At 36.0% G+C, this 25,043-nt stretch overlaps 1 protein-coding gene across 9 annotated transcripts in view; it reads right to left on the minus strand.

Annotated features, from left to right (window-relative positions):
• Positions 1 to 25,043, minus strand: part of Tle4 (TLE family member 4, transcriptional corepressor) — a 143,906-nt gene that overhangs the window by 72,421 nt on the left and 46,442 nt on the right. For 5 of the 9 annotated variants that reach the window (XM_090329596.1, XM_090329595.1, XM_090329598.1 and 2 more), the window contains exon 6: positions 20,207 to 20,281. The exons of the other annotated variants lie outside the window; for them this stretch is intronic. In XM_090329596.1, the coding sequence (XP_090185722.1) occupies positions 20,207 to 20,281 (75 nt within the window). The remainder of the gene's footprint in view (positions 1 to 20,206; positions 20,282 to 25,043) is intronic. 9 annotated transcript variants of the gene reach the window in all.

Raw genomic sequence — 25,043 nt, forward strand, 5'->3', positions numbered from 1 at the left:
GGTAAGTGGATATACATAAAATGGAAAGCTGAGTAGTATCCAGATGTTACATTAGCCAAGTTCACAACTGAAGCCCTATCAAAGCTGTTCCTAACTGCCTACATTTCAAGTTAGTTTTTCATTCAAGTAGATGAAATGATCTTTGTAATTATTTATGTATTATTTTTCTATGACCAAAATGTATGAGCACGTATGTTTTTCTGAATATGAAAAAATAATATACATGTAGAAAACAGAAAATTTACATATCATAAACTCCAAAATATCATTCAACTTATCAGCAAAAACTACTCCTGTTCTCTTTTTACTTTAAATTTCTCTAATATTTCATGTGTATATTTAGGCACATAGCCACTGCTAGCTCTAAGTTCATTTGGCACAAATTTGTAAGAGTTTGAATTTATGTCACTTTTAATTCTCCTTTTTAAAGACTGTATGATTCTACATCTGACACACATGTTGGCCAAATGCAGACAAGAAACATTCACACATCATGCAATACATTAAACAATGTCTATTTTAGTTAATGTTGAAGAAAAAAAATCTGCCAAAATCAGTAAATTCAATGATTCTACTGTTTTATTTTTCTACTCTCAAGGGATGGAATAAAAAGGCACAAACTTCTTCATTTTTTTTTTAATTTGCCCAGGATCTTATCATAGGCTGAAATTATATTCCCGTAAAGAGTACCTGGAAATTCCCAATGTAAAAGTTTTAGTTCACCTCAGAATGGCTCTAAAAAGACTTATCTCTTCTTCTTCCTTATGCCTTGCCAGGAGGAAATTAAGTTCTTGTCTCTTCCAAAGTTCCTTTCTCTTCTCTAGCCCCCTTCTTCACTTCTTCTCTAGTCCCCTTTCTTTTCTTTGTGTTAGCCCTTCTTCAACTCGGTCCCTTAACATCTCCAGGTAGTCTGTCATTGATTCTATCCTGTTGTAGGCTTATTACCGGAGTTTCTAACATTTTTGGTTAGAATGAATTGCCCATGACTGTGAGAACATGAAGGGACCAGTCGGCAAAAACCACACTGTATTTTATAATGGCTTTTTTGAATCCTGCACAGGTTTTCCCAACGTTAGATACTTATTACACCATACACTGATCACTGAGTACCTCTGTTAGTTCCTTTCCATTCTGGTGAGCATACACTATCACATATCGAAGTTCCCCCCCTCAACAGTGGCCATTCCACATATTTTAGAAAAATCCCCACATTACTTACCCAAGTGGTAATCACCCAGCTTAGTTCAAACTCCTGTTTCACCTGTCCCCTATGGCTTCTCCAAACAGCCTGCCTATCTATCCTATATAACACTTTTGTTTCATTTGTTGGCATGCACCGTCTCATAAAGGAACTTGGCGTGCCAAGGATTGTGAAATTCTGTAGATATGAAACAAGTCTCAGGACCCTTTGTATTAATTGGTATCTAGATGGATTGCCCCTACTCAAAAAATCCCCACTAAACTCCCTGTGATACGACTGAAAATGAAGCACCTCTTTGTTACTTACTCCCAGCTTTCAAAACAGTAAGACTCTCTTTTATCTAAAGTGTAAGTTCACATTTCTTCACATGCCAGACCACAAATGCCAGCCTAACTTTGCAGAATACTGTACAATATCATCCAGGGAATTTTTTCTCCCATTACAAGATTCAATTCAGTGACACAACTCTACCCCTACAATTCAGTTTTACTATCCATCAACACATGCACACGCACATGGGTCCTCACTCATTTGTCTCTGTGAATTTACATTTTACACATGCTCTATGCCCACCTCACCTCCGAAGGCTACCCTCAGCGTTCTGACACACAGTAATCTCTACCACAGACTCTCAATTCTAACAGCACTTGAGGCCACTACCATTAATGCAACACAAAACCTAAGAAAACAAAAGGCCTTATCTGTATCAAGAAATAATATAAATATGCATGTGTTCAAACTTTAAATTATAACTCTTTCTCTGAAATGTTTCCAAGTTTTAGAGATTTTTACTCTTAGGTGTTTAAACAAATTAGTAAGCAATGTCAGAACCAACTTTATAAGCTAAAAGTCTTATTTCATGTAATCCATCAATCTGCAACATTTTAAATAAAACCTTAATAGGTAAGTTAGTTTCTACTGTAACTCTCCATTCAAATCATTTAAAAGTAAGTATCAACAATCTAAAATGAGCAAAATTGATAATCCAGTGATCAAATTTGGAGCCTGATACTTCATCAATTAAAAAAAAAGCTTAGATTTACATTGCTGGGATTTTTATTTTATTTTTTTATTTATTTTTTTGCCAGTCCTGGGCTTGGGCTCAGGGCCTGAGCTCTGTCCTTGGACTTTCTCAAGGCTAGAGCTCTACCACTTGAACCTCAGCACCACTTCTGGCTTTTTTCCACCTATGTATGTGGTACCAGGAATGGAACTCAGGTCTTCATGCATGCTAGGCAAGTACTCTACCACTAAGCCAAACTCCCAGCCCCAATATTTTAATTTTTTAAATTCATAATATCACAATTTACAACAAGGTCACATACAATCACTAAACTTACTCTAAGCTAAGGAATTCAAACTATTTAATCAAATCTTTTACTAAGTTTCCATTCCATGGAGTTCTTATATAGCTTCACTTGGCTTCTTCCAACCATAATATTTTTCCTAACTACTTTACAAAAAGAAATTAACATGAGCATATTACTATCAACCTAACTACAGACTTCACTCAGATTTCTCTCATGATTCCACTGACATTTTTCCTGTCCCAGAATTTAAACCAGGATACATCATATTTAGAGAAGCTTTTAATTTTTCACTTATTGTGACAAAATTTCTTTCAAAGATCTTATGAGTACCAACAACAAAATTATAATCATACTCCTTAATGTAATATGCTTTGAGTATGGCAAATGGGGGGTGTACCCTAACATAAAATGATGCTACCACTTATTATATATATTATCAAACAAAACAAGCATATCCACTATAGTATACTACAGAAAATAACTTTTCTCAAGCTTTCAAAATATATAATCAGACATAAAATGATAATAACTGAAAGCATATGATTAAAAATGCAGGTACTGTAATATTAGAATTGACTTACTACTGGAATGAAAGGCTATATATGTGATATTATAGCAATTATTTTAATAATTAACCATTATAATTGATAATACTCATATTTAAGACCATCTTTTAAAAATAAAACAATGAAGACACTAATGGCTTAGCTGAATTTCCATTAGGGAAAATATGTTTAACTGATCAAATGGCATTCATGAATTAAATAAAAAATTAAAATTAAAAAAAGTTAAAAATATCAGTAATTAAAATTAAAAAAATAACTTTTGTTCTGAGAAAACTCACAGTACATTTCCGTGGAGAAGACAGGCTTCTTAGGATTATATTCAAGTAGCTGAGAGAAGTAGAATTTAATGAACCACCTTTCATTACAGTGAAGAAAGCCCACTGTCCCCTGACCCGTATACTATCGGTACTAATTATAGAACAATGAACTTGTTCTATATTGCAGGAAGAACTAGACAGTGTCTTCTCTTTTTCAATACCAAAGGAATGGAAATATATATTAAGAGCACCTAGTTCAAGAAAGATTTGTTATTAAAACAATTTTGAGATAACTCAACATCCTGAACAATTATGTACCAACAAATTAAAAACAAAAATCGAAGAAGAAGGAGAACAGAGGAAGAAGAAATTAGAACAAGAGAACAACAGCAATGACAAATGAACAAGCCTAAGGACCAAGTAAAGGTACTTAGGGTATACTGTAGTACCAATTAAACATTAAAATAAATGGCCTCTATGTAATTACAACTAAGGAACAAAAAAACTATGAGAGAAGTATGGGGAAATTCTCACTGATCTCCCTAAGTTATCATTTTCTTTAGATGCCTTATTAAAAACAAACAAAAACACAAACAGTGCAAATCACAGTTCAAAATAAGCTATTTCTTCCTCTAAATCTTTTGATGGGCCATTCAAAAGAATAAACATCAAAATGGAGTGAACTTCAAATTTAGCAAGTAAGTACTCCATTAAGATAATTAATTTAATTCTGAAAAACAGCTAGTAATTATGTCTAAAAATATACAGCAATAGAGTGGTAGTCACAGCTTCAATTCTATTAATAGCTTTTTACTAGATTTTCTGTAACAAAGAATTATTTCCTTGCAGCTTGAAGTTTGGCAAGGGAAGCAGGAAAGAACCACTAGGAAATCACATTCACAGGAAATGTCTTTTGAAATGTTATCTTTCTGTTAACAAGTAAAATAACTTTTAATCAAAGGTACCCAACTGCTATAGGAACTGAGTGATCAATAATGACCAACCAGAAGCTGGTGAGGAAGGGTAGAACTGCTAGTCCATACTTCTTAGTTTCTTTATATCTCCAACTAGAAGCCAGACAGAGGTTTTCTTGTTTGCTACTAAAATTGCCACCTCTACTAAGATCTCAATAGTGGAATTCTCAGCCACAGATAAATACTTAGAAGTAATAATATCCCAGTAGTAATGAGCATACTCAGTGTTGGTATCTTGGTTTCTAAAAGAAAATGAAAAGTGAACCTGTGATAACACCTTTTGTCAGAAACTTAGTGGGGTTTTCACTGGCAAAGCATGTGTCCCCCAAGAAACAGCTGGTCACTGGCTCGTGGTACTATTTTTGAAAGTTCTAGGACTTAGGTAGGTGGAGCTCCATCTGGAGAATAGATAACTGGCAGTATGGGTTTTTTCCCCCAACCTTTTATCATGTTCCAACACCGTTCTTACTTTCTGTCTTGCCTTTCAGGAAGGGAGCAGCCTCTAACTATATGCTATTACCATCATGATGTTGGATTAAGCAATTGTAAACTCAAACAGTGAGCCAACATTAATTTCTCCTCCCTTACATTGTTTCTGTCAGTTGTTTGTTCACAGCAATGAAAAAAAACTGATTCTCAAGGAGTGAAGGGCTTGCTGTGATTAAACTTAACCATGTGGTTCTTTAGAACTAGTGTGTGGAAGGGATTGGAGATGTGGGCTAGAGAAGTACGAGCATGTTGCAAGCAAAGCCCATTGGGGAATGCCTGAAGGAGCTCAAAACACCAGAATGCACTAATGGAACCCAGACAGTGATAGCCAGGTTCATGAGGACTTAAGATGAGCACAAGAACTCTATTAGAAACGGAACTAGGGGCCAGGAGTTTGGCCTAGTGGTAGAGTGCTTGCCTAGCATGCACAAAGACCCGGGTTCAATTCCTCAGTACCCCACATATATAGCAAAAAGCCAGCAGTGGTGCTGAGGATCAAGTGGTAGAGTGCTAGCCTTGAGAAAGTCCAAGGACAATGCTCAAGCCCTGAACTCAAGCCCAGGACTGGCAAAAAATAAATAAATAAATAAATAAACAAACGGAACTAGAGGTCATGTGTCTTACACCGTGGCCAAGAAGTTGTCTGCAGACTTTATTGGAGGTTGAATTTAAATGTGAAGAAGTAACAGAACCTGGCAGATGAAATTTGAAGGTAGACCTCCTATGGCATTGATATTTCTGGCTGTTGGCCAGCTTTATAGTGCAAATGAGAGGCAAATAGGAAAGCACTGAAAAACCTTGAAAACTGTACATGGCCAGCAAAAGCTCTGTGAAGCTGGTAGCTGAGAAAGGCATCTAAAGAGATGACTAGTACTATTACAAAGAAGCCAAGGATTCTGTTCCAAGACTTGCTCTAGGAGCCCATCAGAGATTTTCCAGATGCCATCCATCCTAGACTGAAGGGCAAAAAAGGGAATACACACTTGAGGCTTACTCTTCAGAACACAGCTTCTCCAGGGTGTCCCACTTGAATAGGGCTATCTAGAAACTGTTTCCCCAGGATTCCTTTCACCATCTCAGACACTCAGTCACTTAAAAGGTATTTCAAAACCAGGCCAATGGGCCAGACGCTGGTGGCTCATGCCTGTAATTCTAGCTACTCACGAGGCTGAGAGATCTGAGGCTTGCAGTTCAAGTCAGCCCAAGCAAGAAAGGTCATGAGGCTCTTTATCTTAAATTAACCACCAGGAAACCGGAAGTGGTGATATGACTCAAGTGGTAGAGCTGAAAAGCTCAGGGACAGTGTCCTGGCCCACAGTTCAAGTCCAACAACTGACCAAAAACACAAAACAAAACAACAAAACTAGGCCAATTGCATCCAAGAATTGTTGGGGCAGGCAGCAGACCTCGTTGTTGTCTGTGGGGTGCTAGTTTTGTAGGCATAGAGAATTCAGGAGTTAGGGAATAATAAAGGTTCCTACTCAGATAATAAAGGAAGGCCTTTGAGGCTCATGTTTGGCAAGATCAAGATCCTTGCAGCCACTCTTGAGAAATGAGGCCTAAACAACAGAGATCCCAGGGTAATGGAAATATCAGAAATGTGAATAAGCACAAAGGAAAATTCTGACAACAGATGGAACCATCCCAGCAGAGGTCATTGTGGGCTGTGCTTGGTGAAGCCACCTGGACTACCCAAGTTTGTCAGCACTCAGATCATGCCACTGTACGTGTACTGCAGATGCTAGACATGGAGCTAAAACATCTGATGCTTGCCCAGATGGATTTAAATCTTGTTTCCATCCTATTTCCTCGCTCTTGTTTTCCCTTTCCTCCCTTCTGAACCACACCACTGTATGTTGTAAATATGTAACAGGACTCAGAGCCAAGAGTACGTATGCCCCAAGTCTCACAAGATGTTCTGAATTTGGATGCTTGAACAATATTGGAACTGATAAGGCTTTGCAGACTTTTGGAGATGGACTAAGAGCATTTTACATTATGAGATGGCCATGAGCCTGTGGCAACTAGAGGCAGGAGGTTGTAAATTAGAATATAAAATGCCCTTCCTACTATAAGCTCATGTGTTAAACACTTGATGGCGCTGTTTTGGGAACATCTGGAAAGATTAAGAAACAGGACCTATTTGGAGGAAATCACTACGGGCATGCTCTTGCAAGTTGCATCATGTTCCCAGTGCCTTTCTCACCCTCTGCTTATAGTAAAATGCTTTACTCCTGTGCTAACAGATGGTGCCTAGTCAAGGGCTCACAACCAATGGAGCCAAATGACCATGGACTGAACTTAAAATAATCAACTGCTCATCTTTTCAGATGCCTTTCTCAGCTACCACCTTCAGAAAGCTTTTTCTGACCAGGGACAGTTTTCAAGGCTTTTCAGTGCTTTCCTATTTGCCTCTCACTCACACTATAAAGCTGGCTAGCAGCCAGAAATACCAATGTCATAGCGAATCTACCTTCAAATTTCATCTCTCTTAAGTTGTGTCACGTTATTTGGTCAGAATATAAGTAACTAATACAGGGGCCGGGAGTTTGGCCTAGTGGTAGAGTGCTTGCTTAGCATGCACGAAGACCTGGGTTCGATTCCTCGGTACCACATACATAGCAAAAAGCCGGAAGTGGTGCTGGGGCTCAAGTAGTAGAGTGCTAGCCTTGAGAAAGTCCAAGGACAGTGCTCAAGCCCTGAGCCCAAGCCCAGGACTGGCAAAAAAAAAAAAAAAAAATAAGTAACTAATACAATCACCTTGGTAGTAATTCTAGTAAAAAGACTTAATCTAAATTGGAGAAGACAATCATAAACAAACATGGATTATGGAACACTGGTCTAAAATCTTGGAAATGTGAACATCATAAAGAATGGTTTGACGGTTATTCTAGAGTAAAAGAAAACAGATGTGACAATGAATGCTATGAAGGATCTTTTGTGGACAATAAGAACTATAAGGATGGATAGATACAGGGTTTTATTAATTGTGCATGCAAGGTATAGAACATATTAAAATATTAATGAGAAAATATGGACTGTCACTGTTCAGCACTTAAAAAGTTATGTGTATGTATATACCAACAGATATAACCACAACTGACAGACAATATGTCAGTGGACAAATGTAGGTGACACTTATACAATGTTTTAGTATCTAATTCAAATTCTCTCTAGGGGATAGTGAAAAGCAGATATACCCTTCTTGCCTTAGGATAGTATTTCTTGTTTTCTTTCTTTTTTTTTAAACAATTTCTGGCAAAAGCTAAAGGTAAAGTGAAAGAAACAAGTAAAAAGAACAAAGGAAGAAACATTTCAAGATAAGCTTATTTGTAACTCATTCCCAGTGACTTAAAATGTGGGCTTTATGGTAGGAGAAAGATGTGCCTTGAAGTAACCCAAGAAAACATGTATTTCTCATGTTAAACAAGTCACATCTTTCCAAACTCCCTAAAATCTCAGGACTGGTCTTCAGGATAAGACAGGTAACAAGAAAAAAAAAAAGTAAATTCCATTAGATCTGCACTAAAATTTCACTGCTAAAACTTTAACTCACAAAATAAGAATAAAAACCAGGAGGGAAGTCAGGTACGGGTATGGTAGCTCACACCTGTAATCCTAGCTACTCAGGAGGCTCTGAGATTTGAGGATCAAGGTTCAAAGCCAGCCAGGGCACAAAAGGACCTGAGACTTTTATCTCCATTTAACCTTTAGAAAACCAGAAGTGGGTCTTGGCTCAAGGGTAGGGCGGTAGCCTTGAGTTGAAGAGCTCAGGGACAGTGCCCAAGCCGAATTCAAGCCCCAATGACCCACAAAAAATAAAAAAAAAAAAATATATATATATATATATATATATTTAGAGAGAGAGAGAGAGAGAGAGAGAGAGAGAGTTATATAGTATCTTCCCTAAAAGTAATCCTGTTAACGTGCCTTCTGAAATGGCCTTAAATTTACTAGGACAGCTATTTCTAAGCAAATTAGCAATAAAAATACATTTTTATTTAAGAATGGAGGCCTATTTAAATTTTAAAAAATACAAAGACTAATTTTTACTGAAACCTATAATCTACTCTGCTGTGTTTTAGTCATTAGAGTCATATCATGAAAGGATTTATGTTCAGTCAAGCTTTTTGGTAAAGCTATTTGAAACTTTTTATAAAATTGGGTATCAGAGGCTCACACCTGTAAACCTAGCTACTCAGGAGGCTGAGAACTAAAGATCTGGATTCACTAGCCCAGGAAGAGACAAATCCTCCCAACTGCTATCTCCAAGGAACATTCCCCTCCCCCTCCCATGGACACACGGACACACAGACACATAGGGGATATATAGGGACGGACACACACACACACACACACACACACACACAGCAAGAACTGGAAGCATGGCTGCAGTGGTATAGTACCACTGGTTGAATGAAAAAGCTGAAAGAGCTTTAGTTAAGAGCTAAAGCTTCTAGTATCCCTCTCTCTGCCCCCAACCCACACTCAAAAAGCAAAGCTACAATTTAAAATCCTATCTACTTCAAGCCCTTCAATAACCCCAAATTAAAGTTTGCAACTTGAGAAGTGGAATTAATCTCTAAGGTCTTCTATATGAGTTGATTTCTAACATTTACTACCTTAATGTGCGTTTCCAGTTTGTGTATATATCTGTATGTCTATATAGAATACATATAATGAAAATGTATAATAAACAACTCCAATACTACTATAGCATACTAACATGTTCTATTCTTTTCTGTATCTATTGTGCTTTAAAATGTTTGGCATGGATTCTTGATTGTACACTCACACCACACACACACACACACACACACACACACACATATGAATAAAATCATAAAGGTAATGTACAGCTACATAAGATAAGGAGTACATTTCTTTTTTAACAGTGTTACCCCCTCCTTCATTTTCTCCCCATCCCCCCACAAGTTACCACCCCCAAATTGTAAAATTCATTCCCAACATAGTATCTACTAGTGAGTATCACTTTTGAATTGGTTCAACCTTTCACCCACTGTTTCTGTAGTTCTCCTTCCCTTCCTCAAATCAGATAGCATATACATACAAGACAAAGGTACAGAAATCAACAGTGAGAAGAGGAAATAAATCCGAAGAAAAAGAGAAAGAAAAGAGAAAAAACTGCCAACAGTACAATTTAAACAAAACTCTTGTTTCTGAATCTTGTAGCTTTGATAAGCATCATTAAATGGGAATTTAAAAAAATAACAATACAATCTACCACCAGCAACACACATTTGAGAGCCAAAGTGAGGGTTAGTGGAGAATAGTACTGCATCAAGAAATGGAGCATAAGCCTTCATTATCTAGTTCACTGATGTACCTGCTGCCCCTTCAGGACCGTATCTGATCCAGTGAGATCATTCATTCACAGAAAGTATTCACTCTGGGAAAATGACTTTTGAACTGAGACCAGCAGGGTGCAAATCAGAACATCTTACAGAGAACTCTGAGAACAGAATCAGAGGTTGAAGAGAACCATTTGCAAAGTCTCTGAAAGGGATTGGTGCCTGCTGAGACTGGGGTAGAAAAGGCAACCTTGTAAGTAAAAGGGCAAGTTGGGCAACACCTGAGTATTCTGGGAATCCAATACTGTCCATTAAGGGATTTCAATTTTAAGAATAATGAGATTTCCAAGACAAGGATGCTGGCTTGGGGTTTTGTTTCACTTTATTAAGCTGAATTGCTCTTTTAACTGGTTATGATCAAGATTATAATAATTTGTTGCTTATGCATTGCAAATATCTTCTCCTGAGTTTCTGGCTTGTATTCTCATTTTCTTTTTTTTTTTCGTGAGGAATATTTTGAGGAACAGATGTTTTACATTTCAATTGAATAATAAATACTATCAATCCTTTTCTTATGGTTTGAGTTTTCTAGGGCCAATTTAAGAAATCTGCTCCAAGACAAAAGAGACAGACAGAAACAGACAGACATACTTACTTTGGGTTTTTATGCTGCGTGATTGACTGACTTCTGCATATAGTGAGACTGAGACACACACACACACACACCTCATTTTCACTTTTTCTCCACAAAAGTAAGTATTCCCCACTAGTAGCTATTGGTGTCTGGTGTCCAGTTTTTCCTCATAGATTTACTATGACATACATGAGTAGATCTGTTTCTGAGTACTCTAAAGCTTGAAATCAGATTTCTTAAATGGGTCAGAGAGCTCAAACCATAAGAATGAAATTGATAGTATTTATTACTTGGTTCAAATTAAAGACATCTGTTGATCAAAATACTTTACAGAAAATGAGAAGACAAGCCGGAAACTAGGAGAAGATATATTTGCAACACACAGTCAACAAATAATTATAATCCTGATTATTTCAGTTAAAAGGCAACCAAAAGTTCAGCTTCAAAAAATAAACCTAGCCTAAAACATAGGTCCTCATAAGGACACGGTAAGTACTTTATGCAAGTGAGTGTTAACTGGCATACACTGGCCTACATAAAGACATAAAGTACATAATACATAAAGTACATAAATACATAAAGTATTTAAAATGTGCTATTTTAAAAAACAAAGATATCTACTTTTTTTTCAAAGTTCAAAATGTTATGCAGTGACTGGATCTGAAAGCAGCAAGAATGTGAGGGAAGAAAATAGCAACAAGGGCATATAATATAGGTTTCAAATCCTAAAGCACAGTAAGTGATAACCTGGAGGGGTGTGTTGGTAGTGGCCCGGAAGAGAAGCTGAGATATAGTTTTGAAGAGAGCCCAAAAGACATGTAGTTATTATGTAAAGGAAAGGGATTTTCTTGTAAAGCTGGTTCTAAAGTAACAGGATAGATGCTTGCACTACTTACATGAGGAAGAAGAGGCATTGCCACAGAAATACAAATGTATATTGTAACTTTTTTCCAATAAGAAAAACAGTGTGTTAACTGAAGACAAGCAGGGTGAAAAGAAAAGTGAAATATTATCTTATTAAACACTAATATGTTTGTGGATCAATTCAGTATTTTTCCAAAGCATATATAAGCATTTTAAATAAAAGTAACACCAAGACATCTCAGAGTTTAGTTTATTCCTCCTTGTCCTATTTAGTAGGTATCAAGAACACTGTTCCCTACAATTAGTACTACTTTAAATACATCATTTGTAATAGCTACATATTATGCCATTATCTAGATATGTGAAGGTTCACTTAAATCAGCCTTCCCCCAAGCTCTAGATAGTTGTTTACATCATTTTGTTAGTCAACACAGAATTAAAAATAAAGGCATACATATAGTATATGTATACAGTATGTAATATACATCAGTTATATAATATATATAATATATAGTATATAATATATATCTTCAAAGTTAAAGAGAAGCCACATAAAAGCATTGTAAATAGTAAGGATTTTTATTACTAGTAAATAATAGGGGCTTTTATTACTAATATAATCAGCTCAGGGTAGAGTTAGATGAGTTGGCACTTTAGGGCCCAAGATCAACTTCTCTGTACTTATAATTTCTATCATATCCAGGCTTTCATCACAAGATGCCTGCTACAGTTCTATGTATTACCTCATACTATTATATAACTGTGCTAAAAATGCAGAAAGGAAAACAATTTCCTCTCCATGTGTCTATCTGTAAGGAGAAAAACACATCTTATATCTCATGGGCATGGATAAGGTTGGTCACATGCTCACAGGTCACCTCTAAGAAAAACTAGAAAGGTTATCTAAAATATTTTAGCTTGCATTGTGGAAAAAAAAAAACTAACAAAAAAGCCTACCTCAACATCTTATCTGTGTACATAGGTCATTCTGACACTACTGCACATTAAAAATTTTAAAAAACACTTTTTTTAAACTACAACGTTTCTGAGCTTTCAATCGAAGTAGACAGCAAAGAACTCCGAACTGTTTTTTAACTGCAATAGTTTCTTCTTTCAGACATTAATTTGGCAGAGCTGTGTCTACAAATTGCTTTGAGTCAACCCAGAAATACCCCAGGGAAATTAAAACAACCACCACCACCACCACCACCACTATCACCACAACCACCAATATGACATCCATTTTGATTGCAGACCATAGTGGTAAGGCACCATTGGTCAGAAGACAATCTTGTCAGAGATAAACTCTCCTCTATTTTTATAAATCTACGAAGACAAAAAAAAAAAAAGATCTATAGGAGAATCACAAGGAATAGTCTAACCATACGGCTGTCTTACATTTCAAGAAAATATCGTTTATATTTTTCTTAAGAGGCTGGTTACAAAGGCTGGAGAGCTCTAATTTTTATTAAGTCAATACCACTTTTTAAAGTTTGACTATTACTATATTCCTGTGAGTAACTGCTATTCATAAGTAGCTGGATAAGTTTTATTCACAGAGAAAAAGAGGAGAAAAAAAGAACAAAGTTTATCATAAAACTGACAGCCCAATCAAGTTTAATATATTTTCTCAGTAATGGTGGTTCTACCAGTCTTGGCTCTCATATAATGGAGACTATCTAATTACTAAATGTATCATGAACAAAAATTTTGATTTTCTTCCCACCGGAGTGCTGGACAATTCTGACAGATTATAAGATAAGAAGAAGATGGCCCCAGTGTAAAGAAGGAACACAAATTCAAGAGATAAAGTTAGAGACAGGAGCAATCTAACAATCAAATGTTTAAGTTTAAAGAGTTGAATGAATAGGTACTAGGAACTTGAATTCTAGTTCTGCTACTTCCTACATATATGGCTCCTTCAGAAAACTACTTCCTGTTTCTGGTTTCATCATTTGTAAGGTTCAGATAATTTTTCCTTCTACATGGGGTTGGTGTGAAGCTTAAGCAAAATAATGCATGCTAATAGTTAATATAGTACTTGACACAGAGTAAACACTTTCAGTAAACATTTGTCCTTTTTAGTTAACCACTGAGACAAAAACATAAACATTCACAGATATGATAAATCTGGAACAATAACTGACACAAAAGGACCACCAGTTTATAATGAAGATGCACAATTATCAAAAATGTAAGCATACAAAGTCATACAATGTTAAAGTGGATGGTACTTTTGTGATTATCCATTCTTCTCATATATTTTACACATTAAAAACCCAATTGATATATCCCTATGGTCATTTTGTAAATGATATTCAGGCTTGAATAGTATTTTCTATTTGTCTGAACTTCCTCTCAATCACAGCTCAAAATGGAGGTGGGTGATGATGTAAAATCTAAATTAAAAAATAGATTAAAATATAGATTTTGAGCTAACTAACACTTTGATCTATGGAAGTACATTTACTAGTGAGAAAGGGCTCTTAGCTAAGCACAGAGAAATACAGTAGCACTTCAAGTCAGCAATAGCTTGGGAAATGAGGAATTAACTGGTTTCTAGAAATTTCTTCCAGAGAACCTTTGTAATAGAAACTAAGTGGACATCATAGCAACAAATTAGAAATCTAGTTCCTTACTTTGTGGGTTTATTTTTTTTGCGGGGAGAGGGATGTGGAGAGTTTCTAAAGTGGAAATTCAACTACAAAAATTTAAACATGAGAAAAATCTTTATTATGAGAAAAAGGAAATTACTGTCTCTTAAAGCCTTATCAGACTATAGCAGAAAGATTAGATTATAACTATATCATTCAATAATGTAGTCCCTTGCTCCAAGGGAAAGAGACCAATATAAAAAAAGTAAAGGCAGCATGAGGGGAAAACATCAAAACAGAATGATAAAAAGGGGTACAATGTAACACTACAATGGTTTTAGTGCCACCACAGCTTTGTGAGATTATGGGAGCAGAACCATACAAATACAAAAAACACAAGGGACATACTCAGGCCAGCCTCTCCACTCATACTCTGTATATGATAAAATCTGTGGCCAGCACTATAAAGCCTTTAAGTTCCAAGCACATCATTAAAGCAAGACAGTAACAAAGATGAGATAACACTCTCTAAAAAACATCAATCTTTTTAATAGATCACTTTTAAAAGTTCATTCCATATTATACACACTTAAAAAAATACCAACAAACAGCAGTCAACTGAGAGAAGAACTAGACAAGCTCACCCCTAGGTATGATAAGGATTTAAAAAAAAGAATAGTGGTAATCTTGAGTTGTAAAAGCTGAGATCTTTAAGAGCAAGCTTTATACATGGTACTAACAACAGAAAAGAAGCCATGATTCTTATAACACGTGACCACAATGACTTACCTCCAAGGCCAAGCCTCCTAAAAGAGCCTGTAAATATACCTTGAGTATGGTAGTACCTACAGCAAGTAGAAGGCCAGAACCTGGCTACACATAGCTTTGGAAGGATCCTCAACAAGGAGTGGGAACCCCAGGGGAAGTGAATCAGGAAGGGATGGAAACTAAAACATCAAGTCATGATGATGAACAACTGATTCTCTACCTAGGTGGGACCCTTTAAAGGTGGATTCCCATACAAGGGTCCTCCAAAAGGACTGGTGCAAAGCAAGTTCCTCCTAGAGTGCTCCCACCAAGACTTAGGAGACATGTAGTATTGGCACCAACTGAAAGTATCAAGGTAGACCCAGGAAGGGCACTGCTTGAATACTACAGAGACCAGATCCTTGGAACGCCCATTAGACAACACAGAGGAATGAATATACTGGGATGCTTAGTACATTTTTGTGTTAAAAAAAAGTTGTATTTGTTGGTATTATTATTATTGCCAGTCCTGGGGCTTGAATTCAGGGCCTGGTCTCTGTCCCTGAGCCTCTGTGTGCTCAAGGCTATTGCTCTACCACTTGAGTCACAGCGCCACTTCTGGCTTTTTGTGAATAGTTTACTGGAGAGAGTCTCATGGACTTTCTTGCCTGGGCTGGCTTTGAACTACATTGATCTCAGGCTCCTGAATAGCTAGGATTACAGGTGTGAGCCACTGACACCCAGGGCCCAGCTCCAACCTGTATTTTTTCATTTCATTGCAAATTCTGTGTTATTAGAGGCTGTAACATCCACATATATCATACACTTCTGCAAGGATGGACTCACTCATGTGCACGTGAGCACACACAGGGGCACACACATAGACACAAGTTTTTAATCTCCTAATACGAACACCACTGAGGCTTTTTGCCAAACGGCTATTCATTTTAAAAGAAATTTTAAAAAGATAGCCACGGAGGCCCATGTCTATATGTCAGGAGGCTGACATAAGGGAACCTCAAATCCAAGGCCAGCCTGGGACACACATGGATATCCACACACCTGAGGACAGTGTCTCAAAACACAACAAAACCAAACAATTAAACAATTAACAAGGTGAATTGCTAAAATTATTCATCTAAATGTCTCTGAAACTTACAAATGATTGCTCTGAAATATATAATGAAAAAAGGAGGACATGTTTTTAGGGTTTTTTTTTTTTGTAAATTACCACACTGCAAGACTGTCTGCTGTAATGTTAATTTGGAATAAATAAATACGTGCACACACACACACACACAATAATGTAAAGATCAATCACATGATAGAGACAATAAAAATGCTAAGAGGGGAAGGTAGATACTGTCTTTCTTAAAAAATAATTCAAACACATAGTATGGTAAAGGCAAAGTCATTTAAATCATTTCCTTAGTAATACAAGTAATATTTAAATAGATTTAATAGTGCTGCTCCAAAGCAATGAATTATGGGTTTAGAACCTATTAAAATGTAATGTTTTTTCCTGAGCTGAGAGGAGAGAGATTTAAATCCACTGAATTTTAATATTTCAGCTTGAGCTGCAGGAGGTAGAGAAAGTCCAAATGAACTATTCCATCAGCACCATTCAAGCATGAACATTTTAATCAGTTTTACTTCCTTGGAGTTCTCTAACACAGTTTACGCTGTCATTCTGAAAGCACTTAACACAGAGAGTGTGAAAAACCACCAAGGCTTGTTATTGCCTTCACAATTGATGGCAAATAATTTTGCAGACTTCCTATCATTAAAATGTCACTGCTGAAAATTGAGGTTCAGCATTTCTACGGCTAAACTGCATTTTCCAACACCATGACATACCTGTTTTTAAAGGGCTCTTTTTTTGGGGGGGGGGATGGCAGCTTTTTATTTTAATGCACACATTTCTATCATTTTGTTTCTTAGACAGGTTAAATAAGGAAGGTGGGGGGGATTAAAATTGCATTTTTCTATTTTTAAAAGCCAAACACTTTCCTTCCAAAGTACATCCTAACAAACTTCTTTCCTTAATGGTAGTTTCTTTGTTAAAATTCTTATGAGGTTTCAAGTTAGCCTCTCTTATTAAGCGTAACCACATTCACACAGCATGCACTGATTATATAGTGTAATGGATTTAAAAACCATTTTAAGATAGTCAGATGACTCAATTTAATAAGACAGGAAATGAAAACATCATTTCTAATTAGATCATATTACTGATTTAAAACTACAATTTGTGTGTTGTTCCAACAGTGTGATCTTGCAGAGATTCTAATTTAAAAACAGTGGCTACTAGGACACATGGCAGGATCAAAGTAGATACATAACATCCCCCAACCCATTTGGGGGTACTCAGGAAACATTTTCAAGGATATATGATTTCAAAACACAAAATATTAGCTATCAGAAAAGCAACACAAGAATTTTCCAGGCTTTGTTCCTTATAAATGAAAGATAAATGATATTTAACTTATTTCCATCTATCAACAGTTTTAAACTGAACATGACCTGTGAAAGAAATCATTATAACTGTGTTTCATTCCATTAAACACAACTAGCTTATTGTCAGGAGAACAGCCGCCTTTCCAGGTTTCAGACTCACTTCAGCATTTTGCATTTAAACTGCATGGATCACTGGTTCAGCTCATTTACCAAAGAAGGTAGAATAATATTGTAGAGTTAAAAAAGTGCTTCATCAGATTACATTAAATATGGGAACATTTGCTCTTGTCTAGATGATGTGTGTACATATAAAACAGATCCCTACATAGAGATAAATAAATGAAGATCTGCATGGGGCTTAGATGGGCATATGGCTGGAAGAAAAAATTGTCATTCATTCTTTCAATGTAGAGACTCCTTGCCAACTATGTACTAAAATTTAAGTTAAAAAAAGAAAGCAAGAAATCTAAACTAGACTAACCTGGATGGTTTTGGTAACTATTCAAAATGATACAAGGTAAAGTAATAAATGCAGAAGAGGACACAGAACAGGTGCTTTGAAAATTCCACAATGTTACAACTTGAAAAACTCCTGGACAGGAGGCACTGTCAAGATTGAAAAAGGCAAAGAGAACTAGAACTGTAGAAATTCAGCAAGTTTTCAGTTGGGCTCTTTCCTTCTCACTCTGGTTTGCGGTTCCCTGAAACTACTGGGTTTGTTTTCTCTCTCCACAATGTTTTTCTGAACAACCAGATTTACTTCATTCTCTGTCCAAATACAACAAATAAAGTCTACAAGATCCAAGATCTATCAGCTACAGTACATGCCACTCTAATATTATGCAGTTTTATTGACTTAGTTCTTTGGATAAGTTTTGGATCACAAAATTAAACCAGATTTATTTTAGCAATGACATCCTTACGTATGAAACATCAGTAATTCGACTACAAGCTAACGTAAGTCATCATTTCCCTGAGGAAAGACAATGTGTCAACCCATCCAAACCCATTCAAAATAAAGCATGTAAAAATGAAACAGAGAGGAACAGCATTAAAAATACCCATTATATGAGGAAGAGAATGTTTCCATTTTCTATCTTTCCTCATTTTTAAACAACAGCCACACAACATGTTTTTAAACCTTAATCTTCTTACTGTTCAGCAAACCCACACATACACACAAAACCAACAACAACAAAAGCATTTTCCTAGAAAAGGAAAGGTAGAAGGGCTGCCTTTTAGCCATTTACACAAATGATAAACGCAAAGCTAAAAATGCCCTTTGCAAGGTCTCCTATCAGACCGCACACTATACATTCTTTCTATAACCACTAGATCGTACAGTAACAAATGCATTTTCTATCACTTCTGACCTGTAGGAGACCTAGTAACAAAAACATATATACCATCCTAACATAAGAACTATGCATTCACATATACCAACACTTCAGTCAAGCAGAGATGGTACAGAAATACATGTTTAACTATTAATGTGGAGGCTCCCTTATTTAAAAAATTAATATATTGCTGTTTCCTTTGGTTTAAAGAAATTAAAACTAATCATGAAATGTATTCATCCCTATGTCCTTCTAGCCCTGCCTGACAGAAAATGTATGATAAATGCTATCCCTGGTTCTTATGTGGCATTTCTGACTCAGCCTCATCTTTCCAAGGGCCTTTTGAAGGAAATAAAGGTTACTCTTTTCCATTTGTGTCTGCTAATTTACTATCATTTCTTTCTTGTGGTCAGAAGGACACAAAATAGAGCTCTAAATAGCCTATTAAAGAACAAGCTACAATCAGACTACTGTGCCCGCACCATAGCAGTGGTCCCTGAGTTCTGATTTCCTTGTTAAAAGACAGAGGCATAATTGAAGCAATATCTTCACTTCAGATTGATTATCAGGTGGCCCTTATCCCCATCTTCACTCAGCAATTTGAATTTTAATGAAAGTAAATGGAATAATTAGCATTTCAAAGTATGTTTGATACACTAAAGGGAAAAAAAGAGAAGACTTTCCCGTATAATTTATACACAAAAGAAAAGTAGTTTGAGAAGGGACAGAAAGAGAAAGAATAGATGTAGTGCCTTCAACAGAAAAAGGTTAAGAAACTACTCTTACTGTATTATTATTTCTAAGTTTTCTTTAGTACACAACTTTATTTCATGTTAACTTAGTCAGAGAGAACAGAAATTTAAGTGCTATTGGAGTGACTGCCCAAACCCATAAAGTCCAGCTGGATTTCTAGGCAGTATTATCACTATTAGTTGCGGAAAATGACTTCCTAAGCCAATGAGTTTTTCAAAAGTGTGTAGTTCATCTATTATTTCTCCTACAAATGGACACTAGCCCCTAAGAATCACTTATACAGGGGAGAAAAAATGGCAGGGAAGATGTGAAAATATATATTTCACTAAAAATGCTATCAAGACAGACTATATCACTTGAGGAAAGATAAAAGAAATCAGATCATTTTAACATCAGGGCAATCTGTACTTTTTTTTTTCTGCGCTAGGTTAACAACAGAAGCTGATTGCAAAAGAAAGAAATATGAAAAGGAACAACCCAGTTATCTTAGGGAAGAGATTTTAAGAACGTAGAAAGAATGTGACTCAAAGTTTCTGAAACAGCCATCATATTTTACATGAGATTAAAGACAAAGTGTTTAATTTCACTTTGTGGTCGTCTACTGGCTTTTTTTTTTTTTTGAGCCTTCATTGGAATAAAAAAATTTTAAGAGAAAGCAAGAAAGCTGAGGATACACACTAAGATGAGAGCTAAAATGGAAAGGCCACGTACCCCAATGATGGCGTTCAGTTCTGCCATGGTCACCTGCTTGGCCCGTTCCACAGCCTGCACCACTTGTTGCTGGTGCTATAAATGAAGATCAGAAACAGAATACAATTATTTGTTTTCTACTTGGTCAGAACAGCTTTTCCTCATGTCCTCTAACTTCAATTACATGCACAACAGCATTTGGGGTTTTTCCAAATTGCCAAATAAAAGCTCCAGGTAAATGGGTAGCATCGAAGGTACATTTAGGACTGTAATACTTGGAGAGTAACTAAACATCAAAATGCAGGTAACCATCTATGTCCCAATAAGTGACAGTCCCCTATATCTTGCAGAATCAGCTTCAATGTCACTTTCAAATCAGGGGAGAACTTGGATGACTAAACATCTTCTACTAATATTAACAAAAATCTAGCTATGTTTTGTTTGTACTCCCTTTCCTCTTTGTCATCTATACAAAAATATTATTTCCTACATGTACTTAATTTTTTTCCCCTGAATGTTATAATGGATACTAGAAGTTCATTTAGAATTCAATGCTAATGTTTTCTCTGGGAACATGAAATGTCCATGCTGGAAGTGCTATCGTAAAGGGCAGCACATTTAAAATATAATATAAGGACTAGGAATGAAGCACAGAGTTATAGCACATGTCTACCATGCATAAGGCTCTGGGTTTATTCCTCAGCATTGCAAGAAAAAAACTAAAGTATAAAAGATGTACAATTGACACTTACGGAGTGTCTTATTTTTTCTAAAAATTAACGTAATAGAAAAATTAAGACTGAGAAAATTAAGACAGGGAAAATTTTCTTTAGAAAAAGTAGAATTGATAATACAGGAAAATCCCTCCATCCATAATTCAGTTACAAGGAAGTAAACAAAAAATGTTTTTTAAAATAATACTGGGAAAATGAAGGGTTTTTTTTTTTAATACTGGGAAATTTAAGTCTCTGCATGGGGGTATTCACACATTTTTGGGCACACACAAATGTATTCCCAAAGAGAAACTAAATATACTTAACTAATGTAATATTTAGACTCAAAAGTCTAAAAGAGGAGCCAAAAGAGGACCCTGGACTTTCAATCGGGTTTAGTAAGTGAAGAACCAAAGGAATGTTGCTATAAAATAAGAATTCTTCTATGCAGATGGAAGTCTTGTGGATGGTTTCAGTGAGAAGGTTAGCTAATTTTACTACTTGGTTCACCAAGAAAGCAAGAACTCAATTGTATATACCAAGAGTCATCATCAAATGTGGAATTACTTTTTGACTATTTGCTTCCCAACTCTAAAATCCTCAAATATATATTAAAATAGAACAACCACAATTTCTACCCATGATCTATATAGGAGTAGTGAGAGGAACATATGGTAAAGGAAGCTGCCTAAGGTTAGTTATCTATATAAAAGATAAGGCTTTCATTCTTTGTTTCCTTATAGGATTGTGCATTTATATTTATGATTAGAAGATCAATGCCATATAATAGACCATTGTATTTTTCAGTTTTTAATAGATACTGAACTTCACATTTTGTGAAGTTCACAATATGGAAAGGTAAAAACACCTTTTTAGTTGCAGGATTTCCAGTTTCAAAACATGAGTTTAAGCAGCAATTCCATAGAAGCTGAAGTGCAGAGGCTCCATGTTCAAGAATCAGCACACACACAAAAAACATTTAGTGAAAAATCAGTCTTACTACCATCTGCCTACTCTAAAAATATCACCCTTATCAAGAACCAGGTCAAATTCTCATTTACTGAGCCCTTACTAAATGCAAAGCATAGAGATAACATATAGATCCTTTGAATTGGAATAGATATTTAAAAAAAAAGCATTTGCAAAGCAGAGTGGAAAAAACTCCTGAAATTCATTTAAGACTACACATGAGAATATGGAAAGAAACTGTGATGGGTTGTCACATACTTTCTGTTGAACATTCAGCAATGGATACTTAAACCTTCTAAGAAGCTGAAATAAAAGATCATATATACATCCAGCAAGTGTTATCACCGATTCTACTCATGTATTCATTTACTCAAGCAGTGTTTGAGCTCTTATCCTGCCATTTTTCTATTTTACTGAAATAGCTTCATTTTTATGAAATATTATCTACTCGATATTAAGTATTCAAGAATAGTTCCATGACACAGATGTGGAAAGTATACCTACGTGAGACCTCTCTACCATGAAAATTGCCCAGTTTCACGAATGGGATACCAATTGCTAAGACGGGTAAAGATTCCTTAGGTAATAGGGCTATCTTTGAGGATCCACATTAAAATCAAGCATGGTGTTTTTGAGAAAACTAAAAACTTACACCAATGAGCCATAACTCTGTCATCAGAAGTGTCTATAGAAAGTTGACAGAAAGCTAACATGACCATGGAAGTCATGATTCAGCTAGCCCTTTTGGATGGAAACAGCCAAAATATCTCATTTTACCTGCACTTCAGAATTAGAATTCTACTTTCTTACTTCTGATCACAACTCATGAATCCTTTGCAATTTAAGGACTTTTTGAACAAAAGCTTCATAAGGCAAACGATGCTTCCTCCTTGTAGCTCTGAAAATACTCAAAATACCTTGAATATTACTCACTCCATCACATAGTAAACATTATCACACCACAGACTAAAGAAACCACCCACCAAGAAGGTGTGAAAATGAAAACCCCAGGAACAGAGCAAAAGATCACGAAAGTGAAATATGAACAAAGAATACAGCCCAAAGTCTCCCAAGAAAAGGACCCAGGAAGCATTTTATTTCCATTCTTAGATTTTAACAAATAAGCTTTCTGACTCAGAAAATAAATCGAGATTTCACATTTTCTTAGAACACTGATTGGTTTGTCATTATGTCTGCCATCTCTTCCGCGTTTACTTCCCCTTCCCAATTTGTCACCCACTCTCACTCCACCCTTACCCCATTTCCTGTCTTGTTTCCTGCTTATCCCCTTTGACACCTCACAGGTGGTGACAGACACTCTGGCCCCAGTCAATCTGCAGAAGACAAAAGTCCAATTTTCTTTCTTTTGCTCCAAATATGAGCCCTGACTGAATGTTCCACTAGAGTCAGAACACAATAATTAATCAGCATAAGTGACTAGGGTTTGAAGAAAAGAATATTTTTTTATTCTTTATTGTATATGGTGATTTACAATGTTTCAGTTTTAAAACAAATTGTGATAATTGTGTTTGTTAATTTACCAAATTGTACACAAAACCAGTAAACTAAACCTTACAAAGGCTGATTTTTAAAGATACTGTGATATAAGGCATACAAGTATTATTGGAGGAGATTAACAACTATGAAATAAAATCCCATGCATTAACTGACTTTACTACTTTCTGCTTCACAAAATTATTCTAACATCTGCCTAAATGAGTAAAATATTGCAATATTTTTCTCCACAAGAAAGAGATTATAACAGTTCCACCCCTAGTAAGTCAACAAAGCTTACTAGAAAATGGACCTTCATAAACCAATTTGTGTGCGATGGGCATTTAAGGTATTACCTTTCAAACGGGATTATAATGGGGGCCAGGAGCATGGCCTAGTGGCAGAGTATTTGCCCAGCATGCATGAAGCCCTGGGTTTCATTCTTTGATAGCACATACACAGAAAAAGCCAGGGTGCTGTGGCTCAAGTAGTAGAGTGCTAGACTTGAGAAAAACCAAGGATATTACCAAGGTCCTATTTTCAAGCCCCAGGACTGGCAAAAAAAGGGGGGTCACATTTTATAGCACAGGAATGTAGGATATAAAATATAGTAAGACATTTTACGAGGAATACAGGAAAAGCCTTTGTTTTTAATTCATTCAAATATTTAATTACCAAATGTAAAGCTGACAGTGTACTAAGCACTGAGGATAAACTAGATGGACCATGGCTCTTGCTCTCAGTATAAACTCTATCAAGGAAAACAGCCAATAAAGACTCTAAAGGCTCTGTATTTACATCCTTATTGAGGATAATTTCCATAAGAAAATTATGAGATGCCATGCAATAAATTATTAAGAAAATACTTTAAATCTAGCTTAGGGGCTGGGGGAAGATTCCCTGAGGAAGTTGACTTGACAACTGTGACCTGAAAGAATTTCAGGTATTCTGTGCATGATGAATGAAGAGACAAAGACTACAGACAGAAGAAATTGGAAACATTCATTTAATAAAGCTAGTACTACACTCAAAGCAAAAGTGAGTAAGAATAAAACAAAAAATATAATTATGCATCAGTCTCTTTGATAAAGTTATAAAAATTCTCAATAAAAAATTTCATCATCCTTTTATGATAAAAAGCTTTGAGGAAACTAGGATTAAAAGGAATTTATCTCAATTCAACTTGACAAACCTACTGTCTACAACACAGTAAACTCTTCTAAAGAATTACACAATATCATCTACTGTCTTCACTCCTGAATTCATTATAGCCAAAGAAACAAAGTAAGAGGGATTCAAACAGAGAGGTCAAATTATCCCTAACTGTATATGAGATATCACACTTACAAGACTGAAGATTTTACTACAAAACCCGTAGATTTGATAAACATCTCCAGCAACACTGCAGGTTACAAAACTCAACAAAAATCCAGTAACATTTCTGTAAACCAACACTGAACAGAATGAGAAATAATCAAAAAAGTCCCATAAACAATGGCTTAAAAAAACCTAGCTATAGGGCCGGGAGTTTGGCCTAGTTGGTAGAGTGCTTGCCTAGCATGCATGAAGACCGGGGTTCGATTCCTAGGTACCACATACATAGAAAAAAGCTGGAAGTGGTACTGAGGCTCAAGTGATAGAGCTCTAGCCTTGAGAAAGTCCAAGGATAGTATTCAGGCCCT

This window comes from Megascapheus bottae, chromosome 3 (genome assembly GCF_031878675.1).
Source record: "Megascapheus bottae isolate mThoBot1 chromosome 3, mThoBot2.hap1, whole genome shotgun sequence".
Taxonomy (NCBI): domain Eukaryota; kingdom Metazoa; phylum Chordata; class Mammalia; order Rodentia; family Geomyidae; genus Megascapheus; species Megascapheus bottae.